Source organism: Carcharodon carcharias, chromosome 18 (assembly GCF_017639515.1).
Source record: "Carcharodon carcharias isolate sCarCar2 chromosome 18, sCarCar2.pri, whole genome shotgun sequence".
Classification (NCBI taxonomy): Eukaryota; Metazoa; Chordata; class Chondrichthyes; order Lamniformes; family Lamnidae; genus Carcharodon; species Carcharodon carcharias.
Window position 1 is genome coordinate 93,584,517 of NC_054484.1, and position 20,474 is coordinate 93,604,990.

At 43.2% G+C, this 20,474-nt stretch overlaps 1 protein-coding gene across 9 annotated transcripts in view; it reads right to left on the reverse strand.

The window, feature by feature from the left end:
* zc3h13 (zinc finger CCCH-type containing 13) overlaps positions 1-20,474 on the reverse strand; it is a 98,742-nt gene that overhangs the window by 30,864 nt on the left and 47,404 nt on the right. For 6 of the 9 annotated variants that reach the window (XM_041211264.1, XM_041211266.1, XM_041211269.1 and 3 more), the window contains 4 exons: positions 15,452-15,759; positions 6,301-8,157; positions 3,484-3,675; positions 905-1,394 (listed from right to left, as the gene is read on the reverse strand). In XM_041211264.1, coding sequence (XP_041067198.1) covers positions 905-1,394; positions 3,484-3,675; positions 6,301-8,157; positions 15,452-15,759 — 2,847 coding nt within the window. The remainder of the gene's footprint in view (positions 1-904; positions 1,395-3,483; positions 3,676-6,300; positions 8,158-15,451; positions 15,760-20,474) is intronic. The other 3 variants (XM_041211270.1, XM_041211267.1, XM_041211263.1) reach the window with 1 other exon arrangement.

Here is a 20,474-nt window from a genome sequence, read left to right on the forward strand (position 1 = left end):
CTAATCATGCAGTGCCATCTCTATGTTGATAAGGTATGCAAATTGGTCGCACAAGGTGTCATGGCATTAATAAGGAAGGCAAGAGTGTGAATTAGTTACGTACCCAATGCCTGCCATACAACTATGAAGCCGTAAGTAAAAGTTAGTTTCTCCTGAGGAAGGCAACAAAAATTAAAGAGTTACTCCAATCAGCTCTTGCTCAGCTCTGAGAGCAGCACTCTCAACTGCCTGCCTTATTGGCTAAGTGTGGTTTTTGGCAGAGAAAGACCCAAAGAAGGAAAAAGGAAAAGGTACCTTGCAAATGGGTGTCTCACAAAAAGACAATCTGCCCAGCCTCAGCCAAGTTTATAATTTAAACTATTTATGGTATGTCTTATGTTCCAATGTAAGAATTTCACGTTTATGCTTTTCTTGGTACATTCCCTATTAGGAATATCGAAAGATGCTTCTTAGTCTGCCATAGTATTCTGACTGCATCCTGGGACCAAGGATATTGTCATGTTTAGGATACTTAAAAGATCTACAGAAATTAAACAGTACTTCAACTTTGTTTCCCCATTGAAAAGAATCAGAATTACCAGAAGATTTTTCATTATGCAACAGCAACTGTGTTGCTTTGCTGTTTTGCGAAAGCTAACTTACATAGGTGCTGATAATTGATTAGCAGTCAGTATTCACAAAATTAGCCAAATCATGAAAATATTATTATGTGTGGGGGGGCGCGGGGGAATCAGTTAATGATCTTCCAACCTGCATTTAGCAACAGCATCAGACTTTGGACTAATTTTTCTTTAACCCAATGCATTCGTCAATTTGCCCTTAAGTAGTTCAAGCAGCGAGACTGAACATTTGTTCTGTTAAAACATATGGATTAACTTTGCAAATGTACTTAGAATGAATTTACCTTGTCTTTCTTTCTCCATGACTTTCTCTCAAATCTCGATCCTCTCGCAGTTCATCCTTCTTATCTTTGCGTTCATCTCTTCCTTTATCCTTCTCATCCCAGTCCTTTTGCTTCTCCCTCTCCCGGTCCCTTTCTTTAATCCTCTCCCTCTCTCTCTCCTTTTCTCTGTCCCTTTCTCTTTCTCTGTCTCTCTCCCTGTCTCTTTCCCGCTCTCGCTCTCTCTCCTTGCCCCTGTCACGCTCCCGTTCTTTTTCTCGCTCTTTTTCTCGATCTCGTTCACGGACTCTTTCTCGTTCCCGCTCTCGATCTAACTCTCTTTCCTTTTCTCGCTCTCTGTCCCGATCTTTGTCACGATCCCTTTCGCGTTCTCTTTCCCTTAGCCTATCATCCCTCCTCTCTTCTCGATCTGATCTCCGCTCATCTTTTTTGTCCTCATGATCATGATCATCAGTCCGCCCTGGATGTCGTGTAGCAGAACTAGCTGTGTGATCTGTAAAATAAAAGAGCACCTGGATCAGTAAAGAACAAGTCATATAGAATCTTAAGCACAGAAGGAGACTATTTGGTCCGTCATGTCTGTGCCCACTCCTTGAAACACCTATCCTAATTAGTCCTGCTTCTTTCTCTTTCCACCATAACGCTGCAAGAATTTCCTTTTCAAGGATATATTCAATTCCGTTTTGAAAGCTACTATTGCAAAATTCCATATCTTTTCTTTCACAGCCAAAAAGTCATCTTGAAGCTCACCTGCAATAATTTTTTAGCTGTTTTCTTGTCTTTTGTATGTTTAATGAGGGGAATAGAAAATGTAATTAATTAATTATATTCAGCACAGAGCCTAATGCGGAACTTTGAGGTGTGAAAGCTATATTTAGATATAGTTTGTTTTATTTATATTTCCTTGAATTATTTATTAAATTGTATGTTGGCCTTTATTGCAAGAGAATTTGAGTATTGGAGTAAATAAGTCTTGCTGCAGTTGTATAGAGCCTTGGAGAGACAACACCTGGAGTATTGCATACAGGTATGGTCTCCTTACCTAAGGAAGGGTATGCTTGCCATAGGATTACAACAAAGGTTCACCAGACTGATTCCTGGGATGGCACAACCGTCCTATGAGGGGAAATGAGGAGACTGGGCCTGTATTCTCTAGATTAGAAGAATGAGAGACAATCTCATCCAAACATACAAAATTCTTATAGGGTTCAACAAGGTAGATGCAGGAAGGTGCTTCCCCTGCCCATGAGGGTTTACAACCAGAGTCTCAGTATAAGTGGTAGGCCATCTAGGACTGAGATTAGGAGGAATTTCTTCAGAGGGTGGGATATCTTCGGAATTCTTTACCCCAGAGGGTTGTGGAGGCTCAGTTGTTGAGTGTGTTCAAGACAGAGATCGACAGATTTCTAGATGGTAAAGATATCAAGGGGTATAGGGATAGTGCGGGGAAAATGGCGTGAACTAATTGAATGGTGGAGCAGGCTCAAGGGGCTGAATGGCCTATTTCTGCTCCTATTTCTTAAATCTTTATGTTTAGATTATGTAAACACAAAAATTGTGCTTTATAGCAATAGAAAGATCCTGTGTGATTTTAATATGTTTCTTGTTGAATGTTGCTGGACTCTTGCTAATTTTGGATGTTACTGTCAGAAATTTTCACTCTTAAGATATTGTAGGATTATGATTTTAGCTAGTGTTCTCAATATCAGTTTTTTCCAGCTTGTTATTTAGTATTGCGCAGATTACGGAAAAGATGAGGGGGGCCGCGGCGGGATGAGCAACGCTGGGTGGGGGGGGGGGGGGCAGAGAGAGACATAGACATTTTCAATGGATTTTCCACCCACTGGTACCCTGACATTATTTTAGAGGCTGTTTGTGAGAAAGAGGTGATGAACATCATTTGATCCATTTCATCTGGAAGGAACCAGGACCAGTTGGATTAGAATTTAAAAATAATTACTTTCCAGAGACATGAAGGTGCAACGATAGGTCTTCAATTTTAAACAGATTCCAAAACGTTTGGCAAAATCATCTGAAAGCACCATGTCCTGTTGCACATGTATGCTGACAACATCCAGCTCTACTTCATCACCACTTTTTTTCAATCCTTCCATTGCCTCTGATTTGATGCTGCTTGTTCGACATCTAGTGCTGAATGAGCAGAAATTTCCTCCAATTAAACATTGGGAAGCACAGTCTCTGACCCCCATCAAAATCTCTGTTCCCTAGCTACTGATTCCCTCCCGTCTCTAGTCACAGTCTCAGATTGAGCCAGACCGTTCACAACTTCAGCGGACTTTCTAACACCCAGATGAGCTTTCAATTCCATGGCCTCCATATCATATAGACTGCCTACTTCCACCTCTAGCCCCCATGTCCCCATCTACCTCAGCACTCCTTAAAACTCAGAGTTCAAGAACAAAATTTCAAATTTACTTTCAACATTGAAAATAGGCCTTCCTGATCCAAAGAGTAGGATACAGAGAACTTTCAAAGGAAACATTTATCGATTTGAGGCAGGTTTTGAAGACGACTAATTTGGCTTCAAAGTACCAACTGTCATCATCAATTGCTGCCCATACCTCTTTCTCGATCTCTATTTTCACGCCTATCCCTTTCTGCATGAGCACGCCTATCAAAGGAAGCATCTCTGCTTTGGTCTCGATCATATCGATCTCTTTCTGTGTAGCCACTTCTTGTATCCCAGTTTTCATGGTAACTGCTGCTCGTGCTGTGTGTATCAAATTGGGTGCCTCTAGTTGTTCCGCGGCTCCCTGGAGAGATCAGAGATTTGTTTACTTTGTGATTCAAAATGAGCACTTAACAGGAATATGTAGACCCTCTTTATAATATAATCCTTGGCTCTATCATTGAAAAAGCACATGGATGTTTCTCTGCTAATGAACAAAAAAAGACTCAGAATTCAAGGCCAAATGCAAAAATTGATCGCACTCTCCTAAAATTGTGAAAATCAGAGTTGAATCTTGTTTCTTCTTCAGATTCCTTGCTGTAGTGAAACATCTCTAATTCCTAAATTAATTCCACAGTTTTTCTATGATAAAGGGCTGTGTGGTATGACAAGCCGAACAATGCAAAGTATTACACATTTCACTTTATGTGGATAACCTCCATACCAATCTGACAAACTACAGGAAGCACAGGTAGCAACACAGATTAGAAGAGGTAAAGTGAAGACCTGTAGGAAATGTAATATGTCAATTTGACCAAAATAGCAAAAAGATCATGTGAAGAGGCACTCTTTGTGTTGTAATGCAAATAAAATCACTTTTCCTGGTGCATCACAACTTGTTAAAGAATATCAGGGGGAAAATTCTACCAGTTGACAAACACTGCTTAACAATGGATTACTTAGAGATTATAAAAATGCAATTTCTTAGTTGAGCAAGGGTCCTCAGTTCCATCAAGAAGAGACAGAAGGGAAAAAAAAACTTGTTTGTATATAGCACCTTTCACGTTCTCAGGACTTTACAAATGGCTCACAGGCAATTAATTACTTTCGAAGCAATTTGAACATAAAGAGTACTGGTATAAAATGATAATTTTTTGGTGGTGGTTAGCCTTTTATTACTACACTGAAGTGTCAGACTAGATCCTGGAGTGGGGCTTGACTCAGATGTGAATGACACTAATGAGCCAATTTTTAGGTTTTGGCAACTACCTTCCTCTCGGATTGTTGGCATCATCCACCTTCTTCGACCAAGATAAGGCAATGTCACTAAGCAGGAACTGGATGTGTAGGTCAGATGTTGTTTTCCAATTTTTAAACCAGCCACCCAGAACTATTCTGGATTCTGTGAAATCATCGATGAATGTGACAAGGGGATAAGTTCCTTAAATTCAAGGTGCCCACTGCTTATGGGAATGGCATTACTTATGTATTAATTCAGAGCAAGTCACCCAAATTGTAGTCTCCTACTCCCAATTCTAAGCATACTCTCACTTCCAATTGTATTTTCTACACGTAAATAATTAAACTTTAAGTAATCATCGATGATTTCACAGAATCCAGAGTAGTTCTGGGGGTGGCTGGCTTAAAAATTGGAAAACAGCATCTGACTTGCACATCCAGTTCCTGCTTAGTGACATTGTCTTATCTTGGTAAAAGAAGGTGGATGATGCCAACAATCTGAGCAGTAAGGTATTTGCTACTTACAAAACCTAAAAATTGGCTCATTTGTGGTAATTTAAGAGAGGTCAACTTTTACTTTCACAATTCCATATACTCAAAATGTACATGAATCCAACCATACATCAAGACAACCAGGAAATTTAGGGTCAGGGGGAGATGGTGGCATAGCGATGTCACTGGACTAATAATCCAGAGGCCCAGGCTAATGCTCTGGGGACATGGATTCAAATCTCACCACAGCAGCTGGTGGAATTTAAACTCAATTAATAAATATTTAATATAAAAAGTTAGTCTCAGTAATGGTGATCATGAAACTATCATCAATTGTCGTAAAAACCCATCTGTTTCACTAATGTCCTTACCTGATTTGACAATGTGGTTGAGTCTTAACTACCCTCTGATTAGGCCACTCAGTGCATAGACAATTAGGGATGGACAACAAATGCTGGGCTTACCAGTGACGCCCACATCCCATGAAAGATTGTCAGCAAGGGAAGAAAATACAAACCATCAGCTAGGAAGCGATAGTTAGAAGATGGGACACTGCAGCACATGCCATTTGTGGTCAGGTACCTGAAAGAAGATGCTGAAAACTGCTAGATCAGGCCTTATCTTGACAGAGCTGAGCAGGCCAGGACATGAGGATGCAGCTGCATCCAAGGAGAAGGGCCAGAGAAAACAAACAGACCAAGCAAGTTATGACCCAAACACTAAAGCAAAAGAAATTGGGATTATGGCCATGAGCCAGGGAAATATCACATTACTGACAGAAGGAAAAGTGTGCTACACCCATCAGAGTGAGATTTACTTTAGAACAAAAGTTTGTTGCATTCTTTCAGCAACAAACTTTCCTTCATTCAAGGAGGTGAACTTTTTAAAATGACAAGTATTGGCAAATATAACTCATCAGCAGGGATGATTTGTAAATTGAAATTTGCTAACAGGCCTCTCACTCAAATTAAGTCACCCATCATTCACCTTGAGGAAGTAATGCATGAGATGATTTTCATGCTGTTCAGCAATGCTGGCAGAATTGTAAGTTGCATTTATGATTTCACTATTGTAACCAGCAGAAATTTCCCAGTGAACTTTCTCATCTAGTATTTATTTTGGGTTTTATTATCCTGGCAAGGTTGCACCAGAAAAGATTCTGGAAGTTTCCCTCAGGAATTGTGTGTGCTGGTGGTAGTAAACCTTGGGTAATGGACCTGGAGCTCATAAGACTAAAACAAAAACATAGAAATCTCACCCTTTTCGGTTAAATCTGATCCTCTCCCTCTCCCCTTGGCAATCCTTTCATTTCTGGACTCACTTCTGGCATCACTCCTGGTGTCGATCCTGCTCTCGCTCTTGGCGTCACTCCTGCTCTCGCTCCTTGCGTCAATTCTGCTCTCGCTCCTGGCGTCAATCCTACCCTCGCTCCTGGCGTCAATCCTGCCCTCGCTCCTGGAGTCATTCCTGCCCTCGCCCCTGGCGTCAACCCTGCTCTCGCCCCTGGCGTCAACACGGCCCTCGCCCCTGGCGTCAACACGGCCCTCGCCCCTGGCGTCAACACGGCCCTCGCCCCTGGCGTCAACACGGCCCTCGCCCCTGGCGTCAACACGGCCCTCGCCCCTGGAGTCAATCCTGCCCTCGACCCTGGAGTCAGTCCGGCCCTCGACCCTGGAGTCAGTCCTGCCCTCGCCCCTGGCGTCAATCCTGCCCTCGCCCCTGGCGTCAATCCTGCCCTCGCCCCTGGCGTCAATCCTGCCCTCGCCCCTGGCGTCAATCCTGCCCTCGCCCCTGGCGTCAGTCCGGCCCTCGCCCCTGGAGTCAGTCCTGCCCTCGCCCCTGGAGTCAGTCCTGCTCTCGCCCCTGGAGTCAGTCCTGCCCTCGCCCCTGGAGTCAGTCCTGCCCTCGCCCCTGGAGTCAGTCCTGCCCTCGCCCCTGGAGTCAGTCCTGCCCTCGCCCCTGCAGTCAGTCCTGCCCTCGCTCCTGCAGTCAGTCCTGCCCTCGCTCCTGCAGTCAGTCCTGCCCTCGCTCCTGCAGTCAGTCCTGCCCTCGCTCCTGCAGTCAGTCCTGCCCTCGCTCCTGCAGTCAGTCCTGCCCTCGCTCCTGCAGTCAGTCCTGCCCTCGCTCCTGCAGTCAGTCCTGCCCTCGCTCCTGCAGTCAGTCCTGCCCTCGCTCCTGCAGTCAGTCCTGCCCTCGCTCCTGGAGTCAGTCCTGCCCTCGCTCCTGGAGTCAGTCCTGCCCTCGCTCCTGGAGTCAGTCCTGCCCTCGCTCCTGGAGTCAGTCCTGCCCTCGCTCCTGGAGTCAGTCCTGCCCTCGCTCCTGGAGTCAGTCCTGCCCTCGATCCTGGAGTCATTCCTGCCCTCGCTCCGGGAGTCATTCTTGCTTTCGTTCCTGGAGTCATTCCTGCTCTCACCCCTGGAGTCATTCCTGCTCTCACCCCTGGAGTCATTCCTGCTCTCACTCCTGGAGTCATTCCTGCTCTCACCCCTGGAGTCATTCCTGCTCTCACCCCTGGAGTCATTCCTGCTCTCACCCCTGGAGTCATTCCTGCTCTCACCCCTGGAGTCATTCCTGCTCTCACCCCTGGAGTCATTCCTGCTCTCACCCCTGGAGTCATTCCTGCTCTCACCCCTGGAGTCATTCCTGCTCTCACCCCTGGAGTCATTCCTGCTCTCACTCCTGGAGTCAGTCCTGCTCTCACCCCTGGAGTCATTCCTGCTCTCACCCCTGGAGTCAGTTCGGGGATTTTCATCTCTGCCATGGCTTCGGCTGTAACTACGGTCCTCATGATACTGTTCATCTTTCCGATGGGAGTCTCTGCTCTCTCTATAGTCATGAGCATCGCGTGCAGAACGTTGCTCTCTCAGGTCTCGAGAGTCTTTGCTGTCCCTGTAATCTCGGGTGTCTCTGTTATCACGAGTCTCACGAGGTTCCCTGTACTCTCTGCGCTCACTGCTGTCTTTCACTTCTTTGCGATCTCGACTGTTTTTAGTATCACGGCTTTCCCTGTGCGTTCGCTCATCTCTTTCTTGAAGAGTACTCTGATCCAGTTCATAATCACGCTGGTCACGACTATCTTTGCTCTCCTTTTCTCGTTCCCGTTTTCCTCTGCTTTCTAAAAAGAAAATATGTAATTAGTGTTGGAACAACATTAGCTTTTAGTTAATTTGGACAAAGCATGTCCTGTGCAAATAAAACATCCAGGTAATTTTAATTCCTGTTGAGAACTTGAGCCACTTTATGTGGCTGAATGTTGCCTGTAACTGAAAAACAACAAGGTATTAAAACCTTTCTTAATGGTTTTAAGCATTAATTAATCATTCCTCAGGAATTTTATACAATTAATAGCCACAATGATTAGATTCTAGAGATGCCAGAGCAAGGTTCTTAATGAATGGTCAGTACCACTTATTACTGGGGACAATAGAAAAAACTTTCATTACACTAATTTATGAATTTAATGAAATAAAGACTCAACTTTGCAATTTCAGAAAGATATTAAAATCTGTTGATTTTTAAAAATCAGAATATTAGGATATAATAGGGTATTATTCATTCTCTCCATATAGCCCATAACCCATTAGAACAATGGAACATGTAGCAGACATAACCAAGGATGGCTGGTTTACATGGCATTCCTAAAGGGACAAAAATGGGTCTGTTTAGCAGTTCAAGGAGTTTTCCATTGATATCACTTTTACAAGTTAAAGAAACAGCTTGTATTTGTATAGTACATTTCAAGATCTCAGAAAATCCCCAAATGCTTTACAGCCAATGAAGTACTTTGTAGTCAAGTCACGGCTATAATGCAGAAAACAAAACAGCCAACTGACATACAAGAAGCTCCCATAAACAGCAATGTGATAATGACAAGATAAATTGGTTTTTGTGATGGTGATTGGTCAGGACACCAAGGATAACTCCCCTGTTCTTCTTCAAAATATTGCCTTGGGAACTTTTACATCCACCGGAGGGGGAAAACAAGGTTTCAGTTTAATGCCTCATCCAAATGAGCGGCACCTCCAACAGTGCAGCACGCCCTCAGGATTGCACTGCAATCAGCCTTGACTTCTGTGCTCAATTCCTGAAACCTACAACTATCTGAGTGATAGTGCTACCAATTGAGCCATAGTGCTCACTGTTACTTAAATGGTCACAAAACAATTCAATTTGTGTTAACGTTGCACTTTGGGGGAACAAGTTGGAAGGAGTAACTCAGCCATCGCAGAGTGGACTAATAGTCACATTTTAAATGATATGATGCAGCCTGAGGAATTGCCATGCAAAAATTAGAAATGCTTTCAGGTATGGGAAAAACTTGGGTCACAGGAATACAAGACAATGGAGAATAAAGTTAAAATATCCTCTGGTGTCAAGGACTGAATAATTTCCCATGTTTCTTTGGTGAACCTTGACACAAGAGGATGATCTCCAGCAGATTACTTGTTTACACAGAGACAGTAGATCAAAATAATCATTGACTAATGTGATAAAATTAAGAAAGAATGCGAGAACAAATTATAGATATATTATAGCCCCTTAGAGTAGGAGGGCTTTGGAACACAGGGATTGTTAGACAGAAAAAGACCAAGATCAATCTAGTTCATCTTCTGCTATCCTGGTAGTCACATGACAGAACGATAATGGAGTTGTTGGCTATGCAATCAGTCTTGTATCAATTAGTCTACAACAGAATCAGACATGAGGGAAGGAACATATAGTCACGGAGACCTTTAGGAACCACACATCCAAAACCTTCTGTTCCTCCTGTAATGATCTTTGAACCAGAATAGTAACAGTAAGGAAAATTTGTAAATACTTTAAAATGTTTGGGGAATCTGTAATTATTTTAAAGAATGTTTGAAAAGGACCTTTAAGAGTTTATCAGTTGTGAAGGGGTCAATTGCAACTTTCTTGGATAATAACAAATACTGCTCCAAGTGATCCGACAGCTGTTGACCCGGAAGCAGAATCAAAAGGGAGGAAATTAAGATACAAAAGCTATGCGGCTTGACACAAAGGAGAATTGGAGGCAGAAGGCAATCAGCACACAGATGTAGACACAGAGAAAGCAGACAGAAACAGAAAGAGGAACACAGAATTCATATGAGAAGAAACCAGCATCGCTCTCCATGAAAATATCAGTTTTCTGTTTCACAGTAAGGAGAAAAGTAGAACGCCTGAAACATCTGGGGAAATGATGTTCGAGCGAGTTAAAAGGGACTGAATCTTAAAAGCAGTGTGAATAGCTCAGGCATGCAAAAGAGCTGAGAGTTTGTATCAAAGGGCCAGATCATGAAATGGGTAATATTGGTTGGTCGGTTGAAAAAGAACGCTGGAAAGCTACCCTGCAAGTCTGACGTGACTCAAGTGAGAGAGGATCCATAGATGCATGGTTTGGCAGACCTCGGATGGAATCCGTCTGCCAGCGAACTGGGAAATTGAGAGATTCCACCCACCAGAGACCAAGTTAGAGAACTTTGGAACTGCACATGGTGTCACATTTGTGTGGGTAAAGATGCAAGCACTTGTAATGTTGTGAGGCGTATCCCTGCTGTATCAACTTTTTAAAGTGAAATCCATCTTTTCAAGTAAAATACCTTTTGTCTATTAATACATGTTTAATTTACATTGATTCTGATTCATGCTAAAATACAAGTTACAAAAAGTGAAATCCTATTGGTAGTTTCATCATCTGGGTGGTCATTCAGTTAATTCGGTTATTTTGGTTCACGATTTCCCCTACAGGGGAGGCGATGGCGTAGTGGTATAGTTGCTGGACTAGTAATCCAGAGACCCAGGGTAATGCTCTGGGGACCTGGGTTTGAGTTTGAATTCAATAAAAATCTGGAATTAAAAGTCTAATGATGACCATGAAACCATTGTCGATTGTTGTAGAAACCCATCTGATTCACTAAAGTCCTTTAGGGAAGGAAATCTGCATTCTTACCTGGTCTGGCCTCCGTGAATCCAGATCCACAGCAATGTGATTGACTCTTAAATGCCCTCTGAAATGGCCTAACAAGCTACTCAAACTGCTACAGAGTCACAGAAAAGAAATGAAAACAGACGGACCACCCGGCTTCGGCCTAGGCACTGGAAACGACAACAGTAAACTCGGTCCTGTCGATCCTGCAAAGTACTCCTCCTAACATCTGGGAGCTAGCGCCAAAATTGGGAGAGCTGTCTCATAGACTAGTTAAGCAACAGCCTGACACGTCATCCTCACGGAATCATACCTTACAGATAATGTCCCAGACACCACCATCACCATCCCTGGGTATGTCCTGTCCCACAGGCAGGACAGGCCCAGCAGAGGTGGCTGCACAGTGGTATACAGTCAGGAGGGAGTTGCCCTGGGAGTCCTCAACACTGACTCTGCAACCCATGAAGTCTCATGGCACAGGTCAAACATGGGCAAGGAAACTTCCTGCTGAGTACCATGTACCACCCTCCCTCAGCTGATGAATCAGTGCTCCTCCAAGTTGGATGCCACTTGGAGGAAGCACTGAGGATGGCAAGGGCACAGAATATACTCTGGGTGGGGGGTGCTTCCACGTCCATCCCCAAAGTGGCTCAGAAGCACCGCTACTGACCAAGCTGGCTGAGTCCTAAATGACATATCTGCTAGACTGGGTCTGCGGCAGGTGGAGGGAAAAACATATTTGACCTCATCCTCACCAACCTGCCTGCCACGGATGCATCATGGACAGATGCATCTGTCCATGAGAGCATCAGTAGGAGTGACCACCGCACAGTTGTTGTGGAGACAAAATCCCGTCTACACATTGAGGGTACTCTCCATAATGTTGCGTGGCAACCTCCTCCGGGGGTCCCAGCATCACAGATGCCAGTCTCCAGACAATTCGATTCACTCCACGTGATATCAAGAAACGGCTGAAGGCACTGTATACTGCAAAGGCAATGGGCGCTGACAATATTCTGGCCATAGTACTGGAGGCTTGTGCTCCAGAACTCGCTGTGCCCCTAACCAAGCTGTTCCTGTACAGCTACAACACAGGCATCTATCCTATGTGGAAAATTGCACAGATATATCCTGTACACAAAAGGCAGGACAAATCCAACCTGGCCAATTACCGCCCCACCATCAGTAAAGGAATGGAAGGGGTCATCAACGTGCTATCAAACAGCACTTGCTTAGCAATAACCTGTTCACTGCCTCCCAGTTCGGATTCCGCCAGGGCCACTCAGCTCCTGACTACATTACAGCCTTGGTTCAATCATGGACAAAAGAGCTGAATTCCCGAGGTGAGGTGAGAGTGACTGCCCTTGACATCAAGGCAGCATTTGACCGAGTGTGGCATCAAGCAACCTTAGCAAAACTGGAGTCAATGGGAATCAGAGGGAAAACTCTCCACTGGTTGGGGTCATATCTAGCACAAAGGAAGATGGGTTTTGGTTTTTGGAGGTCAGTCATCTCAGCTCCAGGGCGTCACTACACGAGGTCCTCAGGGTAGTGTCCTAGGTTCAACTATCTTCAGCTGCTTCATCAATGACCTTCCTTCCATCAAAGGGTCAGAAGTGGGATGCTCGCTGATGATTGCACAATGTTCAACATCATTGCGATTCCTCAGATACTGAAGCAGTCCATGTCCAAATGCAGCAAGACCTGGACAATATCCAGGTTTGGACTGACAAGTGGCAAGTAACATTCACACTGCACAAGTGCCAGGCAATGACCATCTCCAACAAGAGAGAATCTAACCATCACCCCTTGACGTTCGATGGCATTATCATCACTGAATCCCTATCAACATCCTGGGGGTTACCATTGACCAGAAACTGAACTGGACTAGCCTTATAAATACTGTGGTTACCAGAGCAAGTCAGAGGCTAGGAATCCTATGATGCGTAACTCACCTCCTGACTCCCCAAAGCCTGTCCACCATCTACAAAGCACAAGTTAGGAGTGTGATGGAATACTCCCCACTTGCCTAGATGAGTGCAGCTCCAACAATACTCAATAAGTTTGACACCATCTAGCACAAAGCAACTCGTTTGATTAGTACCACATCCACAAACATTCACTCCCTCCAACCCCGATGCACAGTAGCAGCAGTGTGTACCATCTACAAGATGCGCTGCTGGAATTCACCAAGGCTCCTTAGGCAGCAGCTTCCAAACCCATGACCACTACCATCTAAAAGGACAAGGGCAGCAGATACATGGGAACGCCACCACCTGGAAATCATTCACCATCCTGACCTGGAAGTTTATCTCCGCTCCTTCACTGTTGGTGGGTCAAAATCCTGGAACTCTCTTCCTAACAGCATGGTGGGTGTACCTACACCACATGGACTGCAACGATTCAAGAAAGCAGTTCACCACCACCTTCCCAAGGGCAATTAGGGATGGGCAATAAATGCTGGCCCAGCCAGTGACGCCCAAATCCCGTGAATGAATAAGAACAAACAGGGATCGCAACACTGCCAAGCATACTCTACTTTCCATATTTTATATGTTGTATATCAAATACTGTATCCTATATTGTCTGCTGGAAGAAATCTATCTTATTTGCGCTGGAATTATTTCATACTAACTGCCTCCACTATCTCCATAGGGAGCCCATTCCATAGACATCCACTCGTGCACTGAAATAATGGGCAGAATTTAATGTTCCCTCATGCATCCTGGGGTGGGCTGAGAGGTGGGTGGGCTGTTTAATGGGGCAGGGAAGGTGTGGAGTGGAGAACCTGTCACCTTTCCCACTCACACCTCTGGAAGAGAGGTTTGCTCACGTGCGGGCACTTTGCGCCCAAGGGAGTAACCCGGAGTAAAGTATCCCGCTGCCCTTCAAACTGGCCCGCAGCACTGACCCCCATCAATCCTCCCCCCTACCCCGGCTAGGCCCCAAGGAATGCCTGGTTCTGGGGCTCCTGGGGGGCTTCTCTTCTGAGGCCGTCTCCTGTGCTGGCACTGCCCACTGCTCCCTGTGGTACTAGTGGGGGCAAAGATCTATCAGCCTCTGACTGGCTGGCAGTTCTCAGAGGCAGGACATCTGCCCTGCAGAACTCAGAACCCTGATGATAACCAGGTAATTGCCTGTTTGGCTTTTAATCGCATTGAGGGGACTTAGGACGGCCTTGGCGTGGTTGCCACCAGTTCTTCGGCATTGGACGGGCCCATCACCACGGCCATTAAATCTAGTCCAATGTTTCTGCAGATTTGTTTAAAATTACTCCTTTGAAGTGCAGGACACGTCCCCAGATTCTACTCTTTTGGAAACAGTGAAACTGCTAGCCATGGTCTATTTTACCTAATCCCTTTCTAATCCCAAAAACAGTAATATCACTTCTCAGCCTTTCTTTATCAGTGCAAGCATGCTTAACTTACATAATTATTCCTCAAAATTCAAGCCCTACATTGCCTCAGTCATTCTGGTTCCTCTCTTCTGTATCCTTTCAATAGCTGCAATATCCTTTTGGTACTGCGGTAACCAAAGCTGTACAAAGTATTTTAATTATAGTTGCACTAATGATTTATAAAGTGTCATGACTACCTCACTATTTCAGCTTATAAGGTCATAAGAAACAGGAGCAGGAGTAAACCACTTGGTCGATCGAGCATGCTCCGCTATTCAATAAGATCACAGCTGATCTGATTGTGGCCTTAACTCCACTTTCCTGCCTGTCCCCATAACCTTTGACTCCCTTGAAGGTCAAAAATCTATCTAACTCAGCCCTAAATTTAATCCATCACCCAGTTTCCACCACTCTCTGGAGAAGATAATTCCAAAGGCTAATGATGCTGACAAGAAATTCCACCTCACCTCAATCTTAAAATGGGAGACCCCCTTATTTTTAAATTCTAGTCTCTCCCACAGAGGAAACAGCCTCTCAGTATCTACCCTGTCCAGCCCCCTCAGAATCTTGTATGTTTCAATCTGAAGACCCTTCATTCCTCGAAACTCCAATGAGTATAGACCCAAACCGCTCAGTCTTTTCTGATAAGGCAATCTCTCTTATCCCACTTTGTGAGCTCAAGCATCTATCATGCTTCAAGGTTGCTGTTATTACTCTATTACTAGCTATTATTCTAACTGGTTTCTAAAAAGTACACAAAGTCCAATGTATTGAGTAATATGCCAATTTTCTATCCTGTTTGTGGGACAATAACTTTCATCTATTTGGAGAATCTTTTTCTCTGTCTACTCACTCCTATTACTATGTGGAGAATTGCAGGTGTGAACTAGTGTCTTACTCTGCACATGAGTACTTGCACCAACATTTAAAAATGAAAGTTGAGAGATATGATTATCTCTCAATTGTACATCAATCATTGGATATTCAAATATGTTAATTCTGATGCAACAAATTAGAGCTTTTTGTTAAACAAATAGGATGCGCTTAAATTCAGCTTAATCTTTCTCAAAAGCCATTTGTTTTTACCTTCCCTTTTCTCACGACGTCGCTCTTGTAATGGCGATTTTTCTTGTTCATGTTTGCTTTTTTCCCTGCCAGAGGACCTATGTCTTACTGGACTCTGCTTTCTATGCGGCGATGAAGAACGTGGAGCATATGGTGAAGGGGAACGTCTTCGAGAAGGAGATGCAGCACGATGGTAGCTCGGCGAAGTGGATCGCTTGTGGTGTGGGGAAGTCGATCGTCTAGTTCCAGGTGAACCGGAGCGTGATGATGGAGAGTGATGTCTAGATACTGTGGGAGTTTGATGTTGTCTCTGGGAAGAAGGTGATCTGCTAGAAGGGTAACATTTTAAAAGTTAACTCAAATACTTAAAGCATTTATATAAGTCTTCAAATAGTGTTGTGATTTTACAAATATCAGAATTATTCCCTTGGTGTTGATGAAAAAGAGACACAAGAAACCAGTGTTTCAACAGCTTCACAATTAATGTTAGGTTTAGTTTTCTCATTCTGAGTTATGGCTAATGGGAAGAGATTTTCCTCATCTACCTTATCCAAATTTCTCATAATCTTGTACACCTCTATTACCCTCAATCTCCTTTGCTCCAAGGAGAACATCCCCCAGCTTCTCCAACCTAGCCTTGTTGCTAAAATCCCCAACCCTGGGACCATTCTGGTAAATCTCCTCTGCACCCTCTCAAGGACCTTCACATCTCTCCTAAAGCGTGGCGACTAGAACTGGACACAATACTCGCATTGTGGCCTAATCAGAGCTTTGTTCAGCATAACTTCCTTGCTTTTCTAGTCAGTGTTTCAATTTATGAAGCCCAAGATCCTATATGCTTTTCTAAGCGCACTCTCTCATTTGCCACTTGTCTGCCCATTCAGTTAGCCTGTGACCTGTTGTAGTCGATTTGTATCATTCTCACTGCCACTCCTCTAATTTTGAAATTTCAAAACTTGCTGATGATACCAATGTCCAAGTTATTTGTATATATCAAAAAAGCAGTGGTCCTAGCGCTAATCCTTGCAGAACATCAATCTACCATCCTCCAGTCTGAAAAACAACCATTTACCACAAAACGCTGTTTTCTGTCTTTAAGCCAATTTTTTATCCCAACTGAAACTGACCTTCTTATTCCAAGAGCCTCAATTTTATTAACCAGCCTTTTATGTGGTGCTTTGTCAAATGCTTTCTTAAAATCCATATAAATATCCGTTGCATTCCCTTCATCAATCTGCTCTGTTACTTCATCAAAAAATTCAATTAGATTAATCAAACACAATCTTCCTTTTACAGATTCATGCTGGCTCTCCTTAATGAAGGATAAATTGAGGTACATAAGATGCTAAAGGGAGTAGACAAAGTAGACGTGCAGCGGATGTTTCCCCTTGTGGGGCATTCTAGAACAAGAGGCCATTGTTTTAGGCTAAGGGGTGGTAGATTTAACTCAGAGATGAGAAGGAATTACTTTTCTCAAAGGATCGTGGGTCTGTGGGATTCTCTACCTCAAAGTGCAGTGAATGCCGGGATGCTGAATAAATTTAGAGGAGATACAGATTTTAAATTAGTAACGGGTTGAAAGGTTATGCGGAGAGGGTGGGAAATTGGAGTTGAGGCCAAAACGAGATCAGCCATGATCGTATTGAATGGCAGGGCAGGCTCGAGGGGCTGAATTGCCTAGTCTTGCTCCTAGTTCTTAAGTAATTAACTCAAACCTCTCCAAGTGCCAGTTGATTTTTTTCCCCTGATTATGGTTTATAAAACTTTACCCACCACTGATGTTAAATTAACTGGCCTGTAGTTATTAGGACTATCCTCACACCCTTTCTTGAATGTTTGTCACTTGCCACTCTTCAATCCACTGGCACTACCCAAATATCTAGGGAAGATTGTAGGATTATGGCAAGTCCTTTTGCGATCAACAACCCCACTTCCTTTTACAAGTCATCCAGTCCAGGTGACTTATCCGCTCTAACCATAGCCAGTATCTCCTGCCTCTCAATCTTCACCCCATCCGTTATCTCTACAATCTCCGTTTCTACAGATATTTTGTCAGCTTCCTCTTCCTTATTAGATGCTGATACAAACTACTCGTAAGTATTCTAGCCTTGTCCTGTGCCTCTAAGCATATAGCACCCTCATTATCCCTAATATTCTCTATTTCCCTCATAACCCAAGGAGTTCTGGCTTTGGTTTCCCTACCTTTCGCTCTTGTGGAATGTACCTAGCCTGTACGTGAATTCTGTCCTCCTTAAAGATCATCCAATGTTTCATGACAGTTTTTCCCATCAGCCTTTGGTTCTATTTTACCCTGGCTAGATCCCTTCTCACACATTGAAATTAGCCCTTTACTAATTTAGACGATCTACTTTAAATTGTTCCTTGCTGTTCTGCATTACTCTCTAAACCTTACGATACCATGATCACTCTTACCCAAATGTTACCCCACTGGCACTTAGTCCACCAAGTTGATTGAACATTTCAAAAGAAATTTTAAAAGTACAGTACAAAGATGTGAGGCAGAAACCAAGAAGGTCCATGACTGCCGAGGAGCTTCCTGGCCACAGATTAGAAGGTCCATTTAGTCTTCCTCTTAAATTAGTCTAGGGCCGATGAGAAGTTATAAATTTCTGAACAACCTCAAGAACTGTAAACTTCTATTAAATTGTCTTTTCTGATAAGACATCAAAAAACAAATGTGCTCCATTTGTAATTATATTGCCTGATAGTTATCCAGTGGCAGGGAGATGGTGGCAATATGGTAATGTCACTAGACTAGCAATCCAGAGGCCCAGGCTAATGCTCTGCGGACATAGGTTCAAATTCCACCAAAACAACTGATGAAATTTCAACTTAATAAATAAAAATTGAATATAAAAGCTAGTTTCAGTAGTGGTGGCCATGACAGCTATCATTGATTGTTGTAAAAACCTATTTGGTTCATGAAGTTCCAAAATCTTAACTCCATCGTTTCTCTCTCCACAGATGCTACCAGATCTACAGAGCTTTTTCAGCATTTTCTGTTTTTATTTCAGATTTCCAGCACCCGCAGTATTTTGCTTCTATCATCTGGTTCATTCATGTCCTTTAGGGAAGGAAATCTGCCATCCTTACCTGGTTTGGCCTACATGTGACTCCAGACCCACAGTAATGTGGTTGACTCTTAACTGGTCTCTGAAATGGCCTAGCAAGCCACTCAGTTCAAGGGCAAATAGGGATGGGAAACAAATGCTGGCCTTACGACACCCACATCCATGAAAGAATAAAGAAAAAAAAAAAAACACGTTGACCACTTTCATCTGAAAAACCAGATAGCTAGCCAGTGGGGTGTCATGGTACCAACTACACTAAATTTAACTTTCCCAAAGTATTTGATAGGAAAGAGGTGGAGTTGATTAACGCCATCATAAGTTACCTGAGCATTGAAACACCATTCTTTAAGTGTAACAACTTCCAAAATGGTTTCCTTGCCTTCGAAAGTCTCTTAAACCTGTTTTATCTCCTCTTGTCCATAAGCGTGGGAAAAATTGGAAGGGAACTGGACCAGTAATCCAGGAGCCCAGGCTAATGCTTTGGGGATACAGGTTCAAATCCCACCACGACAGCTAATTAGCTATAACTGAGATAGAGCTCACATCTGAAGGTACACAAGACAGTGGATCTAGTATTTTAATATGGGTGCCTTTTCAATATTCCATTGGGTTAAAATACAATCAAAAACTTGCACACAGTTTAATGTTAACTTGAACACTAAATTATGGCCTGTGACTGTTGCAAAATGTTAACCCTTCAAGTGGTCACTAGTTTTCTAATCCAAATACCTGCCAAATACCTGATCGAATTTAGACCCAATTGCTTCTTTCTTAACAAAAAATCTTAGGAATAATTTGATACCTGTATTCTCATCTCAGAAAATTTAAAAACAATTTCATGAAAGCATTCATTATTAGCATTTCTTAATCGCTTTCAGAAAGGAGAAAACAAAATTGAACAAAATCTTAATCACAGAATACAGATTATTATTCTGTTTCAGTTAATTGCTTCAGCATTGTCACAACTATCTGCCCAGTTATCACTTAAGATTCCCAAATTTAAAACTAAAGAATTACTCAAATACTTATTACTTCAAATTAAGGAATATTCCCCAAACTAGTAATAATTCCAAGCTTAATCAACTGTCAAAACAAGTTTCCACAACGAAATATTAGACAATAAAATAATTTAGTCATGCTTAACGGTTCTATAATTTCTGTCTTTCAATAAACCCTCTCAAAAGATCAAAAGGACTTCATCTACTTGCAAATGGGGGTATCTGTATATTTGCAGCTTTCTTCAAGAATGCTAGCTGGGAAAATCCCACCAGGTATGACCAAGGGAGAAACTGTAACAATGGGCAGAAATGTCACAGCTAATTCACTCCCAAAGCTGCTTATACCAGACATATTATTTTCACTTTAATTAACATAAGAGAAGGTTAATAGGCAGAATTAAAGAGCAGGTGGATAAAGGCTCTATTCTGCTCTCAACCACATGACAATGTATTGGACCGAGGCCAAGAATCTCTCTGCAAAGAGATAGGAAACTTACTGGACTGCCCCGACTGAACTGCTGTCCTTCACCTCTTGGCTTCTTGGACACAAAGAGCAGGATTTTACAACTCGGGCAGGCGCTCACCCGAACTGATCGGGCGTAAAATAGCACGAGAAGACTTCGGGCAAGCATCCCGTTGTCATCCCAAGCTTGTGCGATATTTCGCTTGGCAGACACGTGCAAAAGTCAGAAGTGCGCCCATCGACAATTAAGAGGGCAACTAAGCCCATTAACTGCACAACTGTCTCCAATTTTCTGTGGCCTGTCCAACCTTACAGGCGAGTCGGCTAGGCGGACTTTGCATTTATCATCAAACTTCATCCAAGAGCGGGATGAGATTTCCGTGATTAAATAAAATAAAAATAAAAATCTGTGGACAGATTTATCATCTATATATATTCGGGTGCCTGATTGTGATGCTTGGACTTTTTATTTCTGATTTTCAAAACTTTAT